Source organism: Sus scrofa, chromosome 15, assembly GCF_054392235.1.
Source record: "Sus scrofa isolate SSC_HxYL_T2T_F1_AM1 chromosome 15, Sscrofa_HxYL_maternal_Yorkshire_Landrace_v2.0, whole genome shotgun sequence".
NCBI lineage: Eukaryota > Metazoa > Chordata > Mammalia > Artiodactyla > Suidae > Sus > Sus scrofa.
This window is the reverse complement of record NC_139397.1, coordinates 44,009,759-44,032,194: the sequence shown is the minus strand read 5'-3', so window position 1 is coordinate 44,032,194 and position 22,436 is coordinate 44,009,759. Positions and strand designations below refer to the sequence as shown.

Sequence of the window (22,436 nt, the reverse complement as noted above, 5' to 3'; positions counted from 1 at the left end):
GTTCATGGCAATGCTGGATCCTTAACCCACCGAGAGAGGGCAGGGATCAAACCTCCAACCTCATGGATGCGAGTCAGATTCGTTAACTGCTGAGCCACGATGGGAACTCCCAACAATGACAATTTTAAATCTTAGAGCTGAGTGATACATACCATATCACAATTTCTGAGTATTTTAACTTATATAGGCACTATTCATTTAGACAATCTTTCCAATAAACCTCAAGTTCTTGAATAAGGTAGCTGTATCAGGTACAACATCAACTCTACTTATTTAAATATCCAGTGGTTGGGACATCAGAACAGAGCATTTAAATAAAAGTGAATCTATCTCTGCACTAATCTCTGTGCTCTAATGCAGAAGTTGTGGGAGTAGTCATGGGGCAAAGGAATACATTTGAACACGGTGCTTTAACCAGCCTACTTGAATTAAATCAAACTCCCTTTACCAGTAACCAGTGAATGCTGCATGGATACCACCAAAAACCAAATACCCAGGGACACAGATATCATGGATAATAAAAAAATGGGGGGGGGGGCTTGAATGCAGAGATGCACCTACTAAACTGAACCTTGGCACAATATGTGCCGTTAGGTAAAAAGGCTTTCTATTTAAGTGAGAGCTAAGGAATGAAAGGAATTACCAAATACCTAACCATGGAAGGTTCATGCCAACCCATTGAGAAAGACCAAAGCCTTGGTAGGCAGAGCACTAAGATGGACCCCAAGATTCCTGCCTCCTGGTGCATAAGCCCAGTGTAAGCCCCTCCCCTAGAGGGAGAAGGACTTGTGAATATGATGAACTTGTCACTCCCATAACTGTGTTACAGGCAGAAGGGATTTTGCAGATATAATTAAGGCCTGTCCTGGAGTCCCGGTTGTGGGTCAGCAGTAACAAACCCAACTAGTATCCATGAGGATGCGGGTTCGATCCCTGGCCTCGCTCAGTGGGTTAAGGATAGTGTTGCCATGAACTGTGGTGTAGGTCGCAGACGTGGCCAGGATGCCATGTTGCTGTGGCTGTGATGTAGGCCGGCAGCTGCAGGTCCAATTAGACCCCTAGCCTGGGAACCTCCATATGCCGCAGGTGCAGCCCTAAAAAGACTAAATTAATTAATTAATAAGGCCCATCCTGAATCAGCTGACTGTAGTTAATCAAAGGGCAGGTTATCTCAGTGGGTCTGCCCTAATCAGGCAAGCCTTACAAGAGTCAGAGAGATTAAAAGGAGTCTTCATTTTAATACTGCTGGCTTCGTTCATCTATTTTTCATTTTTGAAGAAGAGTTTTGCTAAACAGAGAGTGCCTTCCTTTCAGTGCCATGAAAGGAATCTGGCTGCCCACTCTCCCCAGTCTCCAAAGAGAAGGCCACAGTCTATCTTCCTGAAGGTCTCCTGGCTGTGCCGAGCTGTCCCCTTGCTGCTTTCAGGATCTGCTCTGTCTTCAGCTTTCAGTAGTTTGATCATGAGGTATCTGGGTGTGGATCTACTTTTTACTCTTGTAGCTTTCTGAGCTTCTTGGAAGTGTGGATTCATGTTTTTCATAAAATCTGGTAAGTTTTGGGACAGTATTTCTTCAAAACTTCTGCTGGCTTTCAGGAAGCAAACCACCATGCTGAAGAGCACGCCATGTGACAGGGGACAGCCAGGAGCCCCCTGTGCTGAGAGCGCCCCCTGCTGACAGGCAGCAAGAAAGCAGGCACCCCTACCCGTTCTGCAAGGAACTGAATGTGAGCTGGGAGAGAAACCCAGTCTCAGGTGAGATCTGAGACCCAGGCAACACCTTGGGGAAGACTCTGGGCAGAGAACGCAGAGGACATGTGCCAGGCTCCTGACCATAAAACTGTGAGATGAGAAATCTGCATAGTTTCAAGCTAAGTTTGTGATAATTTGTTTTGAAAATGATGGCTTCACGATGTTACCTGAAATTAGGTCATTTCTCTCTGGGTATTCATCATTCATTAATTCATTCAGAACACTAACTGAATACCTACTCTGTCACTATAGGCACTGGGCTAGGTGCTGAGCACACAGGGTGAGCTAAAGCAGGGAGGCGGGGAAGAGCAAGGCCAGGCCTGGTCCTGAAGGCTCTGATGCTCTGGGTACTGACAGCCAGGTCGTAAGTACATCAGCAGCCCGTATGTCTTGACACTCAACCCCAGGGGAACGGTCTAGAATGATGGGCCTCCAAACTGTGCATTAAAAATCAGCCAAGACAGAGGGAACCTCAATCAGACACAAAACACCGTCCATACTCCTCTCTACACCAAGTAAATCAAACGACTTCTAGGCTGATTCTAACTGAGACCTAGATGCAAAACTTTTCAGCTTTCTCTGAAGGCCTGGATACTGTCCTAGAGCCCAAGCTTGATCTCCGTCTGAGGGTGAGGTGTTCAGCAGACCTCAAAAAGGGACAGGGAAGGGAAGTAAGTGAGGGCAGGCGTTGGAAGCAGGTCAGTGGAGCCCACGCTTTGTGCTGTAGCACTGCATGATCCGAAATAACTGCAAATAAGTGCTGAAGGCCAAACTAAATGAGTCACATGATTTCTGGCAATAATATCCTAACACTATATTTGATCTGAATAAGGATTAAAGCAAAGTTGAGTGCTATGATGCCGCAGGCTAGATAACTCATGGAAAAAAATTTCTCCAGTATCCTGTTTAGAAAAGTTAGGACAATAAGCACTAGTTCCAAAAAAAAAAAATTTTTTTTCAGCCGTGCCCATAGCATGCAGAAGTTCCGGCCAGGGACCGGGGCACCAAAGCAGTGATAATGCTGGGGCCACCAGGGAACTCCCAAGTTCAATTTTTTTTTTTTTTTTTAATGGCTACACCCAAGAATAATGGATGTTCCCAGGCCAGAGACTGAATCTGAGCCACAGCTATGGCAACACCAAATCCTTTAACTTATTTACTGGGCTGGGTCAGTGATCAAACCCAGGCTTCCACAATGACCAGAGCCACTGCAGTCATATTCTTAACCCACTGCGCCACAACAAGTTCAAATTTTTAATGTGCATGTCCAGAGAAAGAAGACAAAATAGTCAAAGTGAGTTGTTCCCACCGAGGCCCTAATTATGATAACATGCACGTCTAAAATCTCTTTCTGCCCCATAGGAGGGACAACTTAAGTAACATTAATTACAAGACCACATACTCATAGAGACACACACATACATGTTACAACTAAAGCTGTACTTCAGACTTTTGTGTTTACTGGTGGACCTGTAATTTTGAAAATTATAACAGAAATCTCACCTCTGACCTTCAGATTATCCAAGTCATTCCACCACCTCCCATGCATGTGTCTCTAATCCCAACCATGCTTAAATTAAAGCCTGCCAGTGAAATATGCTTTTGATAAATAATGCAAAATTTTACAAAAGGATCATAAAGCAAAAATATTATTTAATATTAGAACAATTAATTGTGAATCCCTCTGACTACTGCTTGAAACCATCCTTAACCAGCTGGACCCAAGCAGTCCACATTATCAGCACAACCCCAAGGCCAAAGGGCTATCTTGGTAGGGGTGTGTGTGGATGGAGTATAGAATGAGGGGAAAAAACGCAAGGCAGATGATTATACACAAATGACAAAACCAAGTACTTTGAATCTGAAAGCAGAACTGAGAAATCTGGTTTTTATTTTTTTTTTTTTTATTTTTTTTGTCTTTTGTCTTTGTTGTTGTTGTTGTTGTTGTTGCTATTTCTTGGGCCGCTCCTGCGGCATATGGAGGTTCCCAGGCTAGGGGTTGAATCGAAGCTGTAGCCACCGGCCTACGCCAGAGCCACAGCAACACGGGATCCGAGCCGCGTCTGCAACCTACACCACAGCTCACGGCAACGCCGGATCGTTAACCCACTGAGCAAGGGCAGGGACCGAACCCGCAACCTCATGGTTCCTAGTCGGATTCGTTAACCACTGCGCCACGACGGGAACTCCAGAAATCTGGTTTTTAAAAGTAACTTTTAGGAGGTCCCGTTGTGGCTCAGCAGTAATAAACCTGACTAGCATCCATGAGGATATGGGTTTGATTCGTGGCCTCACTCAGTCGGTTAACGATCCGGTGTTGCTGTGAACTGCAGTGCAGGTCACAGATGTGGCTCAGATTCAGAGTTGCTGTGGTTGTGGCATAGGCCAGCAGCTGTAGCTCTGATTTGATCCCTAGCCTGGGAACTTCCATATGCCATGGATACGGCCCTAAAAAAAAACAGGTTACTTTTAAAGACTAGTTTGTTTATATAAAAGTAATCAAATAGCAGCTATGTGTGTGAAAAGAAAAAAAGAAACAATGAACACGGTGCTTTCACCTCCTCGGTGCCTATAATGTGTCAGAAATTGATTAATGCTTTTAACATATGTGGATCTATTTTCCTAACATTCCTAAGGTAGAATACTACTAATAGAAATAATAGCATCCTGTGCCCTCTTTACTGGGTTAATGTGCCATTTCAGAAGGCAGCAGGAGTTCCCACCGTGGCTCAGCGGTTAACAAACCCGACTAGTATCCATGAGGATACAGATTCGATCCCTGGTCTCGCTCAGTGGGTTAAGGATCTGGTGTTGCCGTGAGCTGTGGTGTAGGTCACAGACGCAGCTCAGATCCTGCGTTGCTGTGGCTGTGGTGTAGGCTGGCAGCTGTAGCTCCGATTCAACCCCTAGCCGGGGAGCCTCCATATTCTGCGGCTACAGCTCTAAGGCACAAAAAAAATAAAAATAAAAATAAAAGACCCAAACACCACCTTGGTATCAGGCTATCTCCCATGATAAATGATTTCAGGTTTTCATGTTGATAGTCAAAGGCTGGAACTAGGTGGGGCTGGCAAGAGAGGATGAGGACAAAGAGCAAAGTCCTGGCTTCAGAGAAAAGGCGTGAGAACGGTTTGCAAGTGGGGGTGCGAGTGGTCCGTAAGGTTCCATAAATCCCTCTTTCCTACACACACCTAAGATCAGCCCGTAATCAGAACCGTACCTGGGTCTCTCGGACCTACCTTTCTCACGTCTGAACTCTTTGGTTCTGTTGTCCAGGTTATGATTCGAGAAACAGCAAGCCTTGTCTCACTGGAGTTTACAAAATCCGTAGGGTCCATCTGCCTTGCAAGAGACTCAATGTACTTCAGGATTGCGACCTTGACCTAAAAGAGCCGGTAATTATAAACATTAAGCACACTTTAGAAATCTCTGAATGGGATTCTTAACTGGTGGTCAGAGAAAAGTAAACACTCGACTGGAGGGGGCACCTCCTTCCTCTGGGATTTATGTTTTAATGTGGAGGAGCATCCAGCAGAAAGTGACTGACAGGTGAGTCTGGGGACAGGCTGAGCGGCCCGCAGCTTAATTCTCTTCATTCTGCAGCTGCCGGGCCTGCAGAGAAGGCGGCTCTGCTCCTCACGTGTGCTATCCTGCCAGACTCCTGCAGCCCTGCCATGGAGCGGAGCTGGGGACAGCTCTGTCAGTTCTGCCCCTGAGCCACTCTGGGCCCCGTCCTGCAAGGCAGCACTGAAGGTAATCACGCTGCTCTTCTACCCTCACTTCCCCACTGATGCCTCAACTGGTTCTGACTTCAGGAGAAAAGGGTGATTACACATCCGGCCTTTGCAAAAACTCCACACAAGGTAACTCAACCTTAACAAGTTAAGACAGTTTACCTGACACAATGCAAAGTAACACATCTTTCTTCAAATACAATTAGTCTTGCTACTATAGGTATGATTTTTCAAAATGTAACAATTTTCACATACGACAATGTTAATATTAAAAACACGCTAATAAGATACCTATTTCAACATGTCCAAATTTTCTAGTTTAAATATTAGTTGTGAAAAAGAGTAATAATACCCAGTGCTGGTAAGGATGTGGAACAACTGCAGTCCTCACACACTGCTGGCAGGAATACAACACGGGGCACCCATTTCAGCAGTTTAAAATAAAGGTAAAGACAGCTTCACCTAGCAAACCAGCAACTTCTCTACCAGGTGCTGAACCGAGAGAAGTGGAGCCACGTCCACAGAGAGCCAGACAGGAGTGATCACAGCAGATTTAGCCATGACCGCCAAATACGAGGCAGGTATAAGGAAGTATATTTTAAGCAAATTTGACTTCCAAAGGTTAAACTGACAAATAGCTACCAACCTTGAGGTTAGGAGTTTGCGTTTGATCCACAATAAATCTCATTAAAATGTTAAATTGTTGATCAAATGGAAAGGAGTCCCTGGTTTTAAAAAAAGAAAAAGGTATTTTAAAAGAAAGATTTACTACAAAGAAATCATGTAAAGTCATACAAGAAACAAAAATACACTGTTGCAGTTTTTTTGTTTTTTGTTTTGTCTTTTTGCCATTTTCTTGGGCCGCTTCTGTGGCATATGGAGGTTCCCAGGCTAGGGGTCGAATCGGAGCTGTAGCCACCGGCCTACACCAGAGCCACAGCAACGTGGGATCCGAGCCGCGTCTGCGACCTACACCACAGCTCACAGCAACGCCGGATCCTTAACCCACGGAGCAAGGCCAGGGATGGAACCCGAAACCTCGTGGTTCCTAGTCGGATTCGTTAACCACTGCACCATGACAGAAACTCCCCACTGTTGTAGATTAATATATGTAAAAATCGATCCTGTTTACATGCTTAAAATATTGCTTTTCATTTTGTATAAATACTAAAGTAATACACATTATACAGAAAATTTAGAAAAAGAGAAATCTTGATAAAAGTCCCAAACACATAAATTCAGCAATGAACTGCGGAAGAAATTCCTACTTGCTGGCTAAAGATCTGCTCATCTTCTCCCAGGGACCCTTCTGAATACTGCTTACATGAGAAACACTTCAATTCCCAAATTAATGTTTACACCTTGACGAGTCTGCTTATAGCTGATCTTGCTTATTAACAAAGCTGACTGCATCTCCTCCATGGTCCTTGCGGAACAAGTGCCTGTGACCTTGACCTTCAGTGGTTGGCACAGAAGAGAGGCTGCAGGACGCTTACAAGAAAAACCCTCCCCTGCTACAAACACACACAGGAGCTGGGGCCCCGAGAGCCCTTCTTCAGCTCCATCTCTTGTAGTCATCTCAGATTTTGGATCCAAATGAGTAACCCTGAGGGCCCTGGGCTGGCCAAAGTCAGTGCGCTCTCCTTAAAATGTTGCAATTACTAGTATTAGTTTAAAATTGCCTAATGGAGCCCCTGTGGCTGATGCAGACATTCTTTCCAAACTAGTGGCAAAGACAGTGCAACGCAAATATCTACTACAACTGAGGCTGAACGGAGGCTTTGCTTTCATTAGGCTCCCTTTGAGACTATTCTCAATGTACCGAAGGACAGTTGAAAGAAAAGGGGTGTAGGTTTAAAGCTAAGAAATCATAAGACCAATCTGAAATTTGAATGAAATAACACAAGAAAAATATAAAGTGCACAGCACATACTAGGTACTGGTAGTTCCATCATTAGTGCTACTAATAAAAAGTAAACTTGACCCAAAAGCACATCCTTTCTCCCCACATTTATTTGCACCCAGGAAGCTCTGAGCACCACTTCTAGAAGCAAAGCACATTTTGGTATATGTGATTTCAGTAACTCTTATAAATCAAAGAAACAAGGTCAACAAACCACACACAAAATACTTCTCCTTGAGAACTAAAACCCCCAATAAATGAAAGACGCTAACTACTTGATGAGCATTCTTCATCTCAGAAAGGAGAAGGACCACCAGAACCAGTCCCAGAGCACTAAATACCAGCTCTGCAGAAGAAGGCAAGTATACATCTACCCTGATCCTTATCTGTGGCCCTACTTTCTCCTCCCAAACTATAAAATCACCTTCTATTCTCTCCGAAAGGAGGGCACAGTCTTTAGGGCATTCGCCTGCTGTGGCCTCCTTTGCCTGGCAAAGCAATAAAAGCTAAATTTTTTCTCCTTCGTCCCCTCCCCAACCCAAAACAAAACCAAAAAACCACCTCTCCTTTCCTCTTCAGCAAAGGGAGCCTGGAGAATGCGTTTGGGTAACCGGTATATTTAGCCTGGAAACAGGCCCTGCTGTCAGGAACAGCCTGAGGCAAGGAAACCGGCAGCTTCACCATCAGGTCTCCCAGCTGAGGAACAGCTCAGCCATCACAGAGACCCCTCAGCCCTCACTCATCCCAGATAAGCCTGAACAGTGAGACATCTCAGCTGCAGAGAAGAGGAACAGTAAACTTGCCTTGGAGACTTTTACCAAATCGACTGAGAATCGGATTCTCAAAGGAACAAGGCATTCAGGAAATTAACAGGAAGGCATAATATTTTCCCTTAACCACCAAAGATTAGAAATATAACCGTAATAATAACCCATCATCCCCCCAAATCTGAAATGGATCTTGTCCATCACAAACTCACCTAAATTAAGGAAATGATCTACAGGCTAAAGTTTGGTTCACAAATTTTTATTTGGCTTTCACAGTGTCATTAAAAAAAAAAAAAAAACTTGCCCATGTTCCCTTAATTCACATTCCTGACCTTTTTTAAAAAGTCTGGACCACAGGCCCCAAATCTCAACGTGGCCACAACTAACCAGAGCTTCCAGCCTATCAGGTAACAGCCCCTGCTTTTACAGCACTTGCTAATAAGATCAGTCGCATCAGTTCAGTGCCTCCAGTCAATCTGTGGCTAAACTGTTACTATAAGTCCATCAGTGTACTGGTACACAGGAATGTTCCCTAATTCCACCAACATCCAAAGGAAGGATAGTGTTTGAAAGCCTTATTGCAAATACAGCATGTAACATGGAATTCACGGATAATCTACCAGGATAATAAAATTCTACAGCAGCATAAATTATACAGCTCTACAGGCTCAGGGACCAAAAGCTGGCACCTCAGTGTAGAGAAATAAACTCCCACCTGGAAGTCAGAGACATTGAAGAGGTGCAAGCAGGGGGTGATGACAGGGCTGCGTGACACCCTCCACATCCCCCCTGCAGGCCAGCCTGTGACCACAGCACTGGGCAACACGGCAGCCCCCACCAACCCTGGCTTTTGGCTCCCAGGCTGCCACTAATGTGAAGTGGGACTCTGGGCCCATCAAGTTAGTCTCCTTATTTTACTTTTTTTCTTTCTTTTTTTTTCCTTTTTATGGCTGCGCCCAAGGCATATGGAAATTCCAGGGCCACGGATAGAATCTGATCTGCAGCTGTGGCAATGCCAGATCCTTTAACTGCGCCAGGCCAGGGATTGGACCCAAACCATCACAGAGACAACACTGGGTCCTTAATCTACTGCGTTACAGTGGAAACTCTGCCTGTTTCCTTTTTTTCCCCTCATTTTTGGCCGTGCTGCAGCATAAGGAGCTCCTGGGCCCGGGATCAGATCCGAGCCGCAGTCTTGACCTAAGCCACAGCTGCAGCAGGGGACTGAACCCACATACCAGCATTCCCAAGAGGCCGCCAACCCCTCTGCGCCACATTGGGAGCTCCTGTTTCCTATTTTATATCAAAACGAGGAAGGTCCTTTCACTTTGAAAATTCTATGATACCTGGTCATACCCCAGTTTATAGTGACTGGGTCATATCATAGTTACTATGCTGATGCTAATTTTCTGAGTGATCTGGAGTCATTTGTTTATCCTTTAGAAATTCAGCAACCTGACACATTCCCCTCCATCACCCACCAACTCGCAATCAAGACATTACTGAAAACCATCTTCTAAGATCATTTAATTTCTTACACTTACATGTCGAGGATTTACAATTGTATAGGCAAGAGATCAGATGTTTCCAAACAGGGACAACGCTTTTTTTTTTTTTAAACCCTTTTCTAAGTTTTATTGGTTCTCTTTTCTCATAAAGGCCAGAAGGGCCGCAAACACTATAAGTATGTTACCAACCTCTAGCCAATGAACTGTTCTAGAAGAACACGAAGACTATATCACACACAAAGAGAAAGACATCTAGTGTCAAGTATTAGAAATACTGAGGTTATTATCCATACTTCAATAAAACTTAAAAAAACTAAATAGAAATACTGAGGTCTTAAGAGGACATAAAAATAGATATTCTAAAATGTTTTTTAAAGAGAAGAAAATCAACTTTCTTTCTTTTTTCTTTTCCTTTTTTGCTTTTTAGGGCCACACCTACAGCATATGGAGGCTTCCAGGCTAGGGATCAAATCAGAGCTACAGCTGCTGGCCTACGCCACAGCCACGGCAATGCCAGATTCTTAACCCACTGAGCGGGGCCAAGGATCAAACCCACGTCCTCAAGGACACCAGTGGGGTTCGTTGATGCTGAGCCACAACGGGAGCCACAAGAATCAATTTTCATTTCTCTTTTTACATTTGTCTTGGGCATTCACAAAAATAATGCCAACTCAGGAAGATGTGAGTATTTCATCTCATGGACTGTTGGGATATTGCAACAAATACGTTAACAAGAGAAAGTGGGAATTGAGTAAGAAAGTGGATATTCAAGTTGGTGACAAAAACCACAGTTAACAAAACAGAATCGAGAGAAAGCACCTATGAAGAGTCTTGTAATATCAAAATGGCCTGGTCCCCCCACCATAGACATTTTTCCGAAGATGACAAACAAATGGCCAACAAGGACATGAAAGGTGCTCAACATCACTAGTTATTAGAAAATGTCAACTAAAAACTATGATGAGATATCACCGCACATCTGTCAGGATGGCTATTATCACAAAGATAAGAGATAACAAATGTTGGTGGGAAAGTAAACTGGTGCAGCCCCTACAAAGAACAGTATGGAGGTTCCTCAAAAAATTAAAGCTAGAACCTCCTTTTGATCCAGTAAGCCCACTCCTGGGCATATGTCCAAAGGAAGTGAAACCACTATCTCAGAGAAATATCTGAGCCCATGTTCCCTGTGGCAGTATTTACAACAGCCAAGGCATGGAAACAACCTAAATGTGTTGATGGACAAACAGATAAAGAAAATATGGTGTATGTATAAATGGAATATTATTCAGTCACAAAAAAGAAGGAAATCATGCCATTTGTGACAACACTGATAACATTTGAGGGCATTACACTAAGTGAAATAAGTCAGATAGAGAAAGACAAATACTGCGTGGTTTCACTTATACGTGGAATCCAACAAAAAGCCCAACTCATAGAAACAGCATAACGGTAGTTGCCAGAGCCTGGGGGTGGGGGAGTGGGGAGAAATGGGGAGATGTTGGTCAAAGGGTACAAACTTCCAGGTTTAGACATAACATGAATTGAATGTCTTCTGGGGATCTAATGTACAGTATGGTGATTATATTAACCAACACTGTGTCATACACTGTAAAAGGATATATCTTAAACATTTTTACCACACACACAACAAAGAGTGGTAATTACGTGGGGTGAAAGATATGTTAGCTAACACTACAGGAACCATTTAGCTATGTGTGTGTGTGTGTGTGTGTGTGTGTATGTATCAAATCCTCATGTTACACATACTTTCAACTTACATTATGCTCTATGGAACTGTATCTCAAAAGCTGGAAAAAAAAATGACCTTGCCCAGACACTTGCCTTGTGACATCGAGGGCCTTCTGAACTTTTGCTTGCACAGATCCAAGCAAATCTGCTCCCATTTTCTTAAGTAATTGTGTGAGAAGAACAAAAAGCCAATCTTGCAGGTCGTCCTTATGAATTATTATAAAATCCACAAGAGTCTCCAAAAACATACTGAAAACCTAAACACAAAGGAAAACCAAATATTTCACATATATTCGGAATTTCCTCCCAAGTCTCCAAAATAATAAAAATGCCCATACTGGCCTCGTCCAGACTCATAACTTAGGTTAACATTGTTAACAACTGGACATGTTACAGAAGGCATATGTATTAAAGAAAAGAGATGAAGGAAGAAGGATGGGAACTTACTCTCTGTTGTGAATTCCACCGCACACCAGGCCATGCAACAAAACAGATTCCACGTTAGTTCACAGTGAATTAATACCATTTCCATGCAGTTTCTTAAAGCCCTGAAAAGGCTACAATCTGATAAAATACTTTCCCCTCCCTCTATACAACTTTAAAATTCAGTACAGAGAGAAATTACCTTTGCTGAAAAGTATGAGTTTAATCCTGGAGGATTTTTCTTTCTCTTTCTCTCCTTTTCTTAAAAAACTTTAATCTTTGTGTTTCTATACTATTCTTATTTCTCATTATCTAGCATTCAACAAATACTACTAGGGGACAAGTAGACAAAAATCTGCATATCTACTGCTTTTCATTTTAGTCATCTATTTTGATGTGTGCCAATTCAGATATTATACAGCATTATCTTTATAAAAGTCATACTGATCTTTATGAAAGATCATGCCCTAGAACAAAAGATATTGACAGTTCACATGATTCTCATGCTGCTGTGTCTCATCAGTGCTACCTGTCTATGGTGAGACAGAGTTCACGGTGGAGTAACCTGACCCAGCTGCAGAGAGGCCAAGGAGTAGCACCATGTCCCCTACTTGGCTAAGGAGTCTTGCTCCATTGGGACAACCCAGCGCTCTTAGACCTGCTCAGCTGGAGCTCAGCAACTGTTAGCCACCAGGGGTCTCCCGTGAGATCGCCCAGGGGAAAAAGGCAACGGGCCCCAGCTGTGGGATTCCTGGTTTAGCCAAAGGCAGCCAGCAAATATTTACTAAACTGAGACCTCCAAACTCACTGTACAAGAGCCTTCTGATGGAAACAAATTTCCTCCTTTATCCTCACATTCTGGTTCTGAATCAGCAATCTAGAGGTGACAGGTAATAGAAATTTCATCAATGTCCAAAACCATCTAATATCCCTTATGCTATAAATCTTATGCATAAGCTTTACATCTTACTGCTTTTAATACTATCTTGGAGAAAATCTTGATGATTATTATTATATCTCTGGATATCTACATGGCCCTTAAACTCAACATTTCTTAGAGTTAATTAATATTGTTACTGTTAACCTGGCTGTGAGGACCATGACAGGGACTTTTTTTTTTTTTTTTTTTGCTTTTTTGCCATTTCTTGGGCTGCTCCCATGGCATATGGAGGTTCCCAGGCTAGGGGTCGAATTGGAGCTTCGGCCACTGGCCTACGCCAGAGCCACAGCAACGTGGGATCTGAGCCACTTCTGCAACCTACACCACAGCTCACGGCAACGCCGGATCCCCAACCCACTGGGCAACCCGCAACCTCATGGTTCTTAGTCGGATTCGTTAACCACTGCTCCATGACGGGAACTCCCCATGACAGGGACTTTTAAGACATGCTTCAAGACTGCTATTGAGAGCTGATACCCCAAATAAGGAGAACCTCTGCATTCATTCTCCTGCGCTCCCCGGAGGGCAGGGAGGGGCCCTCTGCTGTTTTCTGTATTCCAAGCCCAGTACAGGTGCTCAGAAAATGCTAAATGGCTGCACAGGTGATGGATGCTTCAGGGACAATTCCTCGGAGGGGGAAAGGGCAAGGAAAGATGCAAGATGACAGTGATCAGCTAGATTTTGTAGCTGTCACAGGTTTCTTTCTCCCAGCAGGATTTAGAAGAGACCATTTTAATAGGAAAACTACAGTGAAAGATGCAGTTATACCCTGTGCCTCAGGCATTGAGATTGCTAATGCCAATTTAGGATTTTCAATTTCCACACTCTCGTTTCTGTCCCTTACATTCCCTTTAACTTCCCTGATGTCTTCATCCCTCTGATTTCTCCCTCTAAAAGCACCTAACAGCCTCTAAGGCTCCCTTCCCAACCATGGCATTTATTTAAAATCTAGACTCCAAGCAAAGTTTTGTCAAGGGTCCCACTCTCAGTTCCACTCCTAGAAAAGGCCTGTGCCAACTCAGGTTCTCTCCCCATGCAGGGAGAGAGCGAGTCTCCTCGACCCGCAGGAGGTGTGGACACCAGCCAAGTGGCCACCAACAAATTCTTAGAGGGAGCAATTCTTTTTGGAAAAACACTAAATGTGGTTTTTCAATAAATTCATCTTCTAAAATGCTTCCATTTTTCTTTCTATTTCTCTTGGTCTTTTTACGGCTGCACCCTCGGCATATGGAGGTTCCCAGGCTAGGGGTTGAACTGAAGCTACAGCTGCCAGCCTAAAACACAGCCACAGCAACACCAGATCCGAGCCACATCTGTGGCCTTCACCACAGCTCACGGCAATGCCGGATCCCCTGGGTGAGGCCAGGGATAGAACCCACGTCTTCATGGATACTAGTTGGGTTCGTTACCACTGAGCCCTGATGGGAACTCCAACCTAGACAAATTCCACATGGGACACCAAAAAACATTTTTTTTACATACTTGATAATTTTCTTCCCTACTGTAACTTTTCAAAAAAAGGTATCATATTGTAATACACTGTTACATCCTGGCACTTGGCTGGCTGGTTGGCTAATAGGAGGTACACAAAAATAGATGCTGAATGAATGAAAGACTACGTCTGATTCTCTTCATGCTAACTCTTACTTAAAACACCCCTTACTTAACTGGAAGTTGTATGAACATTTGACATTTCTAAGAATTTCGTCTTCAAAAGATGTGACATGAACTGCTGTTGGAATTGGGCTGCGTCTGTAAGGACCGAACTGCACTTAAAGGAACATCTCTCTCTCTCCTGAGCAGCTCACTCGGACATGCAGAAAAGGGGCTGCTAGACTGGGGTTGTGTCTGTAAGGTTTGAACTGCGCTACGGGGAGCACGTCTCCCGAGGGGCACGGTACACAGCTCACATGGACATGCAGAGAGGGGGGACACAGGCGGCCTCCCCACTTTACCTTGCTGTGAGGGTCGGCAAACATCCGGGTGAAAATCTCACACAGCCTTTTCAATTCCACTCGACTAGAGGAAATAAAATGGAAATAAATGAATGTAGTATTTAGTAAGACCAGACTGAAACTAGTTGTAGCTTCTTTAAATCCTTTCATTTCCTTTTTAAATCCTTTTCATTTCCATCAACTACATAAGCTTTATATAGTTTTTATATAACAGGTTTTTTTTCACAAGTGAATTCGCTCTCTAAAGTTTAATTTAGGATGGAATTCAACTCATGGAATAGAAAATAATGATAGTTTTGCTCTCATTCTGAAATGAAACTGAATCCCAGACAGTGATTATTACCTACGTTCACATAAGTAGATGCAGCAAAGCCATGAGTCCAACTCACTTCGGGTCTGTTTCCACATGCCACAGATGAGAGGAAACAGGATAAACTAGGGAAAGCAGGTGTCTGGGGGTCGGACAGCCCTGGATTTTAAACTCAGTTCTGCCACAAAGTACTGTGATATCTTTACATCCATTTCAGTGCGACAACGGCTGCTAACAGGATTAGGGAGGATGGCACATCCCACTTGCAACTGTGCCTGAACCAAGCACACACATACTTATCTGTGCCTCTCTGACTTTTCTTACCCTTAACTGTACTGCTGGATCCCAGTTTTGTTCTTATTTGCTTTTGTTTTGGCCGGGCCTAAGACATGTGGAAGTTTCCGTGCCAGGGACTGAACCTGTGCCACAGCTGCAGTAACACTGGATCCTTAACCCACTGAGCCACAGAGAAACTTCCTCGATCCCAGTTTACTTCAAGGATTCATTAGAAAGTGTCACCTGCTTCTCCCAAATTATCCCCCTCAAAGAGATAAGACAGCTGGTTCAATGATCCTTCAACATCACTCATGATGAAATCTAGTCAGTCCAAGGCTAGTCAGTAGATTTCTCGAGATTATTCAATGGATCTGTGGTGAACACTAAAAACCAAGAAACTAGGGCCACCAGAATGAAGCAAATTCTTGAAGAATAATGACACCAAACCACCTTTTTTGTTTTTTGACAGAGCATTAGGACATCAGAAGTGACCTGCACTTCAGAAGGGATATGACAAAGCCTCTCCTGACCTGTGCAGGCACAGTCTGGAATAATCTGGGGCAGGGGCTCAGGCGGCAAGAAGGAATACAGCAGTGTGACTGGGGATGGGAGGGGAGGTTTCAGACTGGCTGGACAGCCATACTGCCAGCCCAGTGATTCCCTAGTCAACACTCACTGAGCCTTGCAGAGAACAGCTATGACCATAATCACTTATTCAGTCTCACAATATACTGCTAAAAAATTATCCAAAGACTATGTATACACTGTATTTCAAATCTCTAATTTTGCGATTCACCTTATACTCAATGACATATTAGTACTGTCATGGTTTAATAAGCAGCATTTCTTCTTAGATACAAAATAATGGTGTGTGGAGTTCCCTGGTGGCCTAGCAGTTAAGGATCTGGTGTTGTTACTGCTGTGGCCTGGGTCTGATTCCCTGGCCTAGGAACTTCCACATACTGTGGCATGACCTAAAATAAACAAAAAATGGTATGTCAGTGGTGCCTTAGAGTTGATACAATGTAGTATACATAAATATTTTTGGTACATGCTCATTTTAGAAAATGTATGAGCTATGGAAACAAAAAAAGACAAAAATAATTCCAGAGATAACATCATACTATTTTAGAGTATTCGGTTTTATTTTATTTATTTGTTTGTTTGTTTTTTTTAGGGCTGTACCCATGGCATATAGAAGTTCCCAGGCTAGGGGTCGAATCGGAGCTACAGCTGCCAGCCTATGCCACAGCCACAGCAACACGAGATCCGAGCCGAGTCTGTGGCCTACACCACAGTTCACGGCAACACCAGATCCTTAATGCACTGAGCGAGGCCAGGGATCAAACCTCATGGTTCCTAGTAGGATTCGTTTCTGCTGTGCCACGACGGGAACTCCAATTATTCAGTTTCAGTATCACTTTATTCCGCTTACTTACAAACTACACATATGTATATGATGTGTACCAAAAAATTTAAGACTGAGGCTGGTATCATTTTATCCATGAATCCAAAGTGTAATAAACAGTACCAACCCGCAGAGGTGTTTTATTTTCTACCTAAATTGCAAACTATACGGAGATTTCTCAATTAGCACCTACTAGAAAAATGTGAACCATAAGGGAACCAAATGTTTTCTACACCTAATAAATGATAGAGTAATTGCAGGAAACTCCAAATTCTCCGGAAAGCAAAGCCCAGGCCTTGGCCGACCCAGCATCCTCGGATGCCCCAGCGCCTCCCCACATGGCAGGGGACCCATTTAACCTCTGTGTGAGGATAACACAGGACTCCACAGCGGCTCATCCCAGCCTCACCTCAGCGTTCTTTGGCTCTTGAGCAGGTTCTGCAGGCCCAGGAGCCCTTCCTTCCTCTCTGACCAGTTGGAGCTGGCACAGTGGTTGAGAACCTCGGCCACGTCCTCTGTCTGCCGCAGGTAGTGCGGAATGCCGCCGTTCCTAGAGCCGTACGAGCGCTCAGAGCACACGCTCGAGGCATCACTGTTGGCGTCGTCATCAGAGTACATCCCATATGGCTCATAGCGCCTCCGCACAGGCTTCTTCTGCCAGATCCAACGGGCGGTGGGTGATGGAGGGAGAAATGGAAAGGTCACACGGCCGTGAGTCCAACCAAAGTCAACAACACGGCATTAAATGTAAAGAAACACGTGTGCACTTGCACACACACATACACACACACACACACAAACATGCGCGCACACGCCACATCTGCCCTGTGCTTGCAGATCAGGGAAACAAAAACAGTAGCGCAGACTTGGGTGGGCACAGCGAGTAACAGGCAGGGGTCCTTAGCAGGGAGGGTGGAGCATGAGGTCTAGCACTGTGTGTGGCTTCTCAGGAAGACCCACCGGCTCTGTGATTTCAAATCTTTCTGCTTGCTCCTATCTCTGAGATGACAGTAATTATCCTTCTCATGGGCTTGTTGTGAGGATTAAGTGGAATTACATGTTAAATAACGTGGCTCAGTGCCTGACACACTGCGAGTAGGTGCACCCCCCTAGCCCCTTCCCAATCAGAAGCAACAGATCTTGAGCACGATCTCTGAGTAAATTTGCGTGAATACTCGTGCTTCCTTCAGAAAGTCAAACTGCGATGTCAGTGGCCGAGTATCCTATAGAAAAGGGTTCTTAAATTATCTAAACTATTTCTATAAAGGACTTAAAAGTCTTATAACACGAAGAGGCCTCCTGTAAACTATAACGCCTGACTCATGCGTTTTCTCTTATCCTGAATATAAAACTCTATGTTAAATCCCTAAATAATACAGCAGCAGCTATTTAAAATAGATAAAACATAAAATATGATCTCTCTAGGGAGAAAAATAAATATTGGCTTAAATAACAACGTAAGAGTAGAACAAACTAGGTTAATAAATGAAATGAAACACTAATAGGAAAAGGGGCTGAGCTTGATATTCAAAAAACAATATTAAGACAAACTAGTATGTGAGAGGTGACCGTTTCTGGCACTAACAAAAGCATCACTAGTTTCAACAAAAATCACAATTCAGACCTATACTACGCTACATTTTTGGCTGCTTTATTAGCTCCTAAAGGAAATATACTCACAACAGAAAAAAAAAGTTGTAAAACAAAAGTTAAAAGCACTGGTACCTTGCTCCTGGAGTCTCCTAACAGCTGTAGGCAGGAAAATATTGAAGGATGGGGAAAAAGCATAGAGAATTATGTCAGAAGCATATGTGGGGATTGTTCTTGCAACAAAAGTGTACAGCAAAACATATCTGGGCAAACCAAAAATACAGGTTAGCAAGCGATTCATATCAAGCGAATAACAAAGAACGCTTTCACAATGGCATTTCCTAAGCCTCGTGCGCGTCTTATGACACCTCCCAGGATCTGCTGGAACTCTTTGCTAAACTCTCCCCCTAACACTGAGCTCCGTCCCAACGTCACCATTAATTCTGCTGTCTACTCCTAGGATGGATTCTACCCCTGGGACTTCTCTGTGAGGCAAGGGTTGGGTATCCCTCTTGCGCGTTCTCTTCTGAGGCAGGTCACTCGGGAGGACCAAGCAGTTTGGACTAAAAGAAGGGCAGCACGCATGTCAGGGAGCCGGAGCTGGAGAAAAGCCCACGGCAAGTGATGCCAGAGCTCCAACTCTCAGTCCTGCTCCGCCTCCTAGAACTCTGCACATGGTCCCTGAGGCAGTTCCTTAAAGAACTTGGGAACCTCCCCGGAACTGGAAGTGTATCTTACTGAGGGCTCTGCGCCCCCAGCACCCCCACTGCTCTGACCACTTCAGGGTCTCAAAATAAGGAAGAAGCAGATTCTATATGCCAAACTTGGAAGGAAACACCTCCTCACAGCTCACATCTCTTAAGTCATGGTTAAAGCAATTATCCCGCACTCCGGTACCTGCCAGAAAAAGCCCTTCTACATACAAGGCTGATGAACAGAGCTGGCCGGGCAGCCCTCACAGGGGAAGCATCGTGAGAGCGGAAAACTTCTTGCTCAGACGTTCATCCAAGAAACTGACTGAGCAAGAATAATTGAGAACCAGCAAGGGATGAAGTCAGAATCACTGGAGCCACAGACTAGGACATGTTGATCAGATGAAACATGGCTGGATTTAAAACCTCCAGGCCTGAAAGAAGGGTATTACAATGCTTTCTTCATTAGAGGAGAATAAATCTTAAAATAGTACAAGCAAGTCCAGAGAGCAGACAGTTCTCAAGAATGTCTGTTTTAAATGCTGAGCACACAAACCAGAATAAACAAGAGGCTGTGTTGCTACCAGCTGCAATGCACCTTCAATAAGCAATCTGATCACAAGCGGATTCTACTTAGGAACTTTCTGCTATAACCACACACATATGAGCCTCGAATCACTTCACATCGTTTTCTTAGATATTACATCATAATGATGCAAAAATATATTCTACTAGTGCTTCATCTCCTCAAACAGTTCATCGAAAAATCTGGGAAAGTTTCCGTAAATGACGACTTAAGGACTCGTTGAAACAAGCAAATGTATAATCATATGGAACAACCAGTGAGGGAAATGGAACAAATGCAAGGTTTTCAGACCACAAACTCTATGAGCTACTTTACATACGGATATGTTTAGGCTATGCCATCAAAGCCTGTGAAGCAACAGAAGCAACAGAATGCGAAAAAGGAAATGCTGTGAAACACATGGAAGGCAAAGAAGAAGCCCAATGACATCTGAGAAGCCCAATGTCATCAAAAGTTCCTTGACAGTGGGGAGCACAGAAGCACTTGATGCTGACATGTTTCATAAGGCCAGTCTTCACTTAGGTACACAGTTAAAAATTTAAGAAGAAAGCAATAATAATTTAAATTTACCCAACATCTACACAATTTTATAGAGTGTCAAAGAGGAATTTAGTGGCCTGATTCAGAGGATACTTCCTGTTAAGACAGAGAAAGACGCAGGTGAGTAATTCAAAGAGACTCCACGCAGGGTGACGCTTACCAGAGCATCTGCAACAGCGGCTTCCAGATCTGTGCTTGTGCTCAAGACCCGCATGGCATTCACAGAACCGGGTATTCTTCCTGCCTGGCCAAGCCCAAATCGGTCTATTGCGAAAACAAAAGCAAAAGACTTGTCATTTTAATTCAAACGTTTTCCTGTCTTTGCAATGGCTCCTGCATCGTCTCACCAACTGGACAGAGGCCCTGGGAAGCCTCTAGGCTTCTTCACTACACTCGACTCGCTCACCTGTGGCAGAGGCTACACCGCTCACATTTAATCCTCTCGTGCCACAAAGCGTCCTGACCACCGAAAACGGTTCTGCCGTGATCTTTTATTTTTGAGAAATGTTGAGATGTGAGAGAGTGTGGGGAACTTATTACAGGAGGAGCTGGACTCTGAGTGAGACCTGCCATCTCTTTAGCATTCTCTCTAGAGGCAGGCAGCCCTGGTATTTGGTCAAACTTATTAGAAAGATTCTAGCTGTGCTGAGTTCTAATGCGATATGTAATAAAAAGGTAAAATTTGAAACAAATGTATTAAATTGATCTCTGTGCAAATTTTCATTAGTGTCTCTACTGTTTAACTGTTACTAAGCTCCATTAATTTGAGGTACTTGGGCATCATGACACGTGTGTCACCAAAGTTATCTAAAAATCAATTTATTGAAATTCTTTAATCTCCACTACAAAAAGCTAGCATCTTCACTGCAAAATTTTAATCATTCAGGTGATATTAATATATTCTTCCCTGAATCCCTTAAAGGATTTTAAAGTAACAATGCCCAAAATGTCAAATTTCAGTGGTTTGAACAACTACTCTAAGCTTATTAATGATCATGGACTGAGTTTAAAAGTCCTACTGAGCTGACCAGCCTTCCTTAGAAGTGCTGAGGTTAAAACAATGCAGGAGAAAGTCAGTGTCAATTATATTCTGTAAGTCTAGCTGATGGTAAAAGGGTCTTATTTTAAAATACTAATGCCTAATAAACCTTTCAAAGAAAAATGTTAAGATTTAAAATGCTTTCTCTTTGTTAACAAATGAGACAGTCTGGACAAGGAAAATCTCTGTATTTGCCATATTCTAGAAATGAAGCATTTAGGAAAAAAAAGAAAGAAAGCTAATATCTGTTTTACATGACTTCATCTTTCCTATGCAATGATATTCTAAAGTTTTAGGTATGTGACATGATACCTACAAACTGGTGAACTTTCAAGTGAAGTGCTATTTAGCTTTTTAAAAATGTCAGATTCAAAACATTATACCTCCCACTGCAGAGAAAGGAGAAAAAAATATAAACACTGCTAATCAAAAAAGTTATACAGTTATGAATTTTTATAAAGAAACAAAAATTGTGTTATACTATCCCCTTTTTTAATGCACTTGATCATACCGAATGTCATCATTGTATATACATTTAAAAGGTAATGTGCCATGTCTAATAAAAAGGGAACACCAAGCAATTATGTCTCTCTTAGATATAAATTATCAGTTGAAATATGAAACAATTATAAATCTGAGATTTATTATGCACAAGTTTTATAAATGATCTTTGTTCAAGTTTTTTTTTTTTCCATTAAAAAAGGGTAGATAGTAAGGGATTTATGAGTCACAGAATGAAAGTAATTCAGTTATAAGCCATTTAAAAATTACCCAGCATAAACTTAAATAAAACGGAATCTTAAAAAAAATAAAATAAAATAAAGTAGATCTCATGCCAGCAATTCTTGCTCCAGGAATAATATTGATTTTCAGAAACAAAATTAAAACTGTAAGAACAAAGCAATTATTCTTTGCTTCCCAGATGCATACAGCATTGCCATACACAGTGCCTGCAGATCATTTGATAGATTATCACAGATAATTGAATTCCAAATCTTAAGGGGAAATGTTTGTCTGGAGCTAAGAAAAATGATAAGCCCTTTTTTCCACCAGACCCCAATCTACTTACACCCTCACTGCTCTGGTACTATTCATTTCCCAGGAAATGGATACATACAACTGTGCCCTCAGTCTGGCCCATAATCCTCAGGGGAATGTCCTAATCAGAGAATACATAGTAAAATGCATAGCTGGCTTCATTTAGAGGAAAACCAGAGACGGTAACGCAGTAAATTGGTCACAGCTGTCACCATCAATAGTCTGAT

At 43.1% G+C, this 22,436-nt stretch overlaps 1 protein-coding gene across 50 annotated transcripts in view; it reads right to left on the bottom strand.

Annotated features, from left to right (window-relative positions):
- The window catches only part of CLASP1 (cytoplasmic linker associated protein 1), a 259,813-nt gene that overhangs the window by 44,958 nt on the left and 192,419 nt on the right, over nucleotides 1–22,436 (bottom strand). For 21 of the 50 annotated variants that reach the window (XM_084999583.1, XM_084999589.1, XM_084999597.1 and 18 more), the window contains 7 exons: nucleotides 20,293–20,396; nucleotides 18,450–18,473; nucleotides 17,134–17,378; nucleotides 14,731–14,794; nucleotides 11,506–11,669; nucleotides 6,132–6,210; nucleotides 4,991–5,134 (listed from right to left, as the gene is read on the bottom strand). In XM_084999583.1, coding sequence (XP_084855709.1) covers nucleotides 4,991–5,134; nucleotides 6,132–6,210; nucleotides 11,506–11,669; nucleotides 14,731–14,794; nucleotides 17,134–17,378; nucleotides 18,450–18,473; nucleotides 20,293–20,396 — 824 coding nt within the window. Of the gene's footprint in view, nucleotides 1–4,990; nucleotides 5,135–6,131; nucleotides 6,211–11,505; nucleotides 11,670–14,725; nucleotides 14,795–17,133; nucleotides 17,379–18,449; nucleotides 18,474–20,292; nucleotides 20,397–22,436 lie in introns of all 50 variants that reach the window. The other 29 variants (XR_014829648.1, XR_014829647.1, XR_014829636.1 and 26 more) reach the window with 3 other exon arrangements.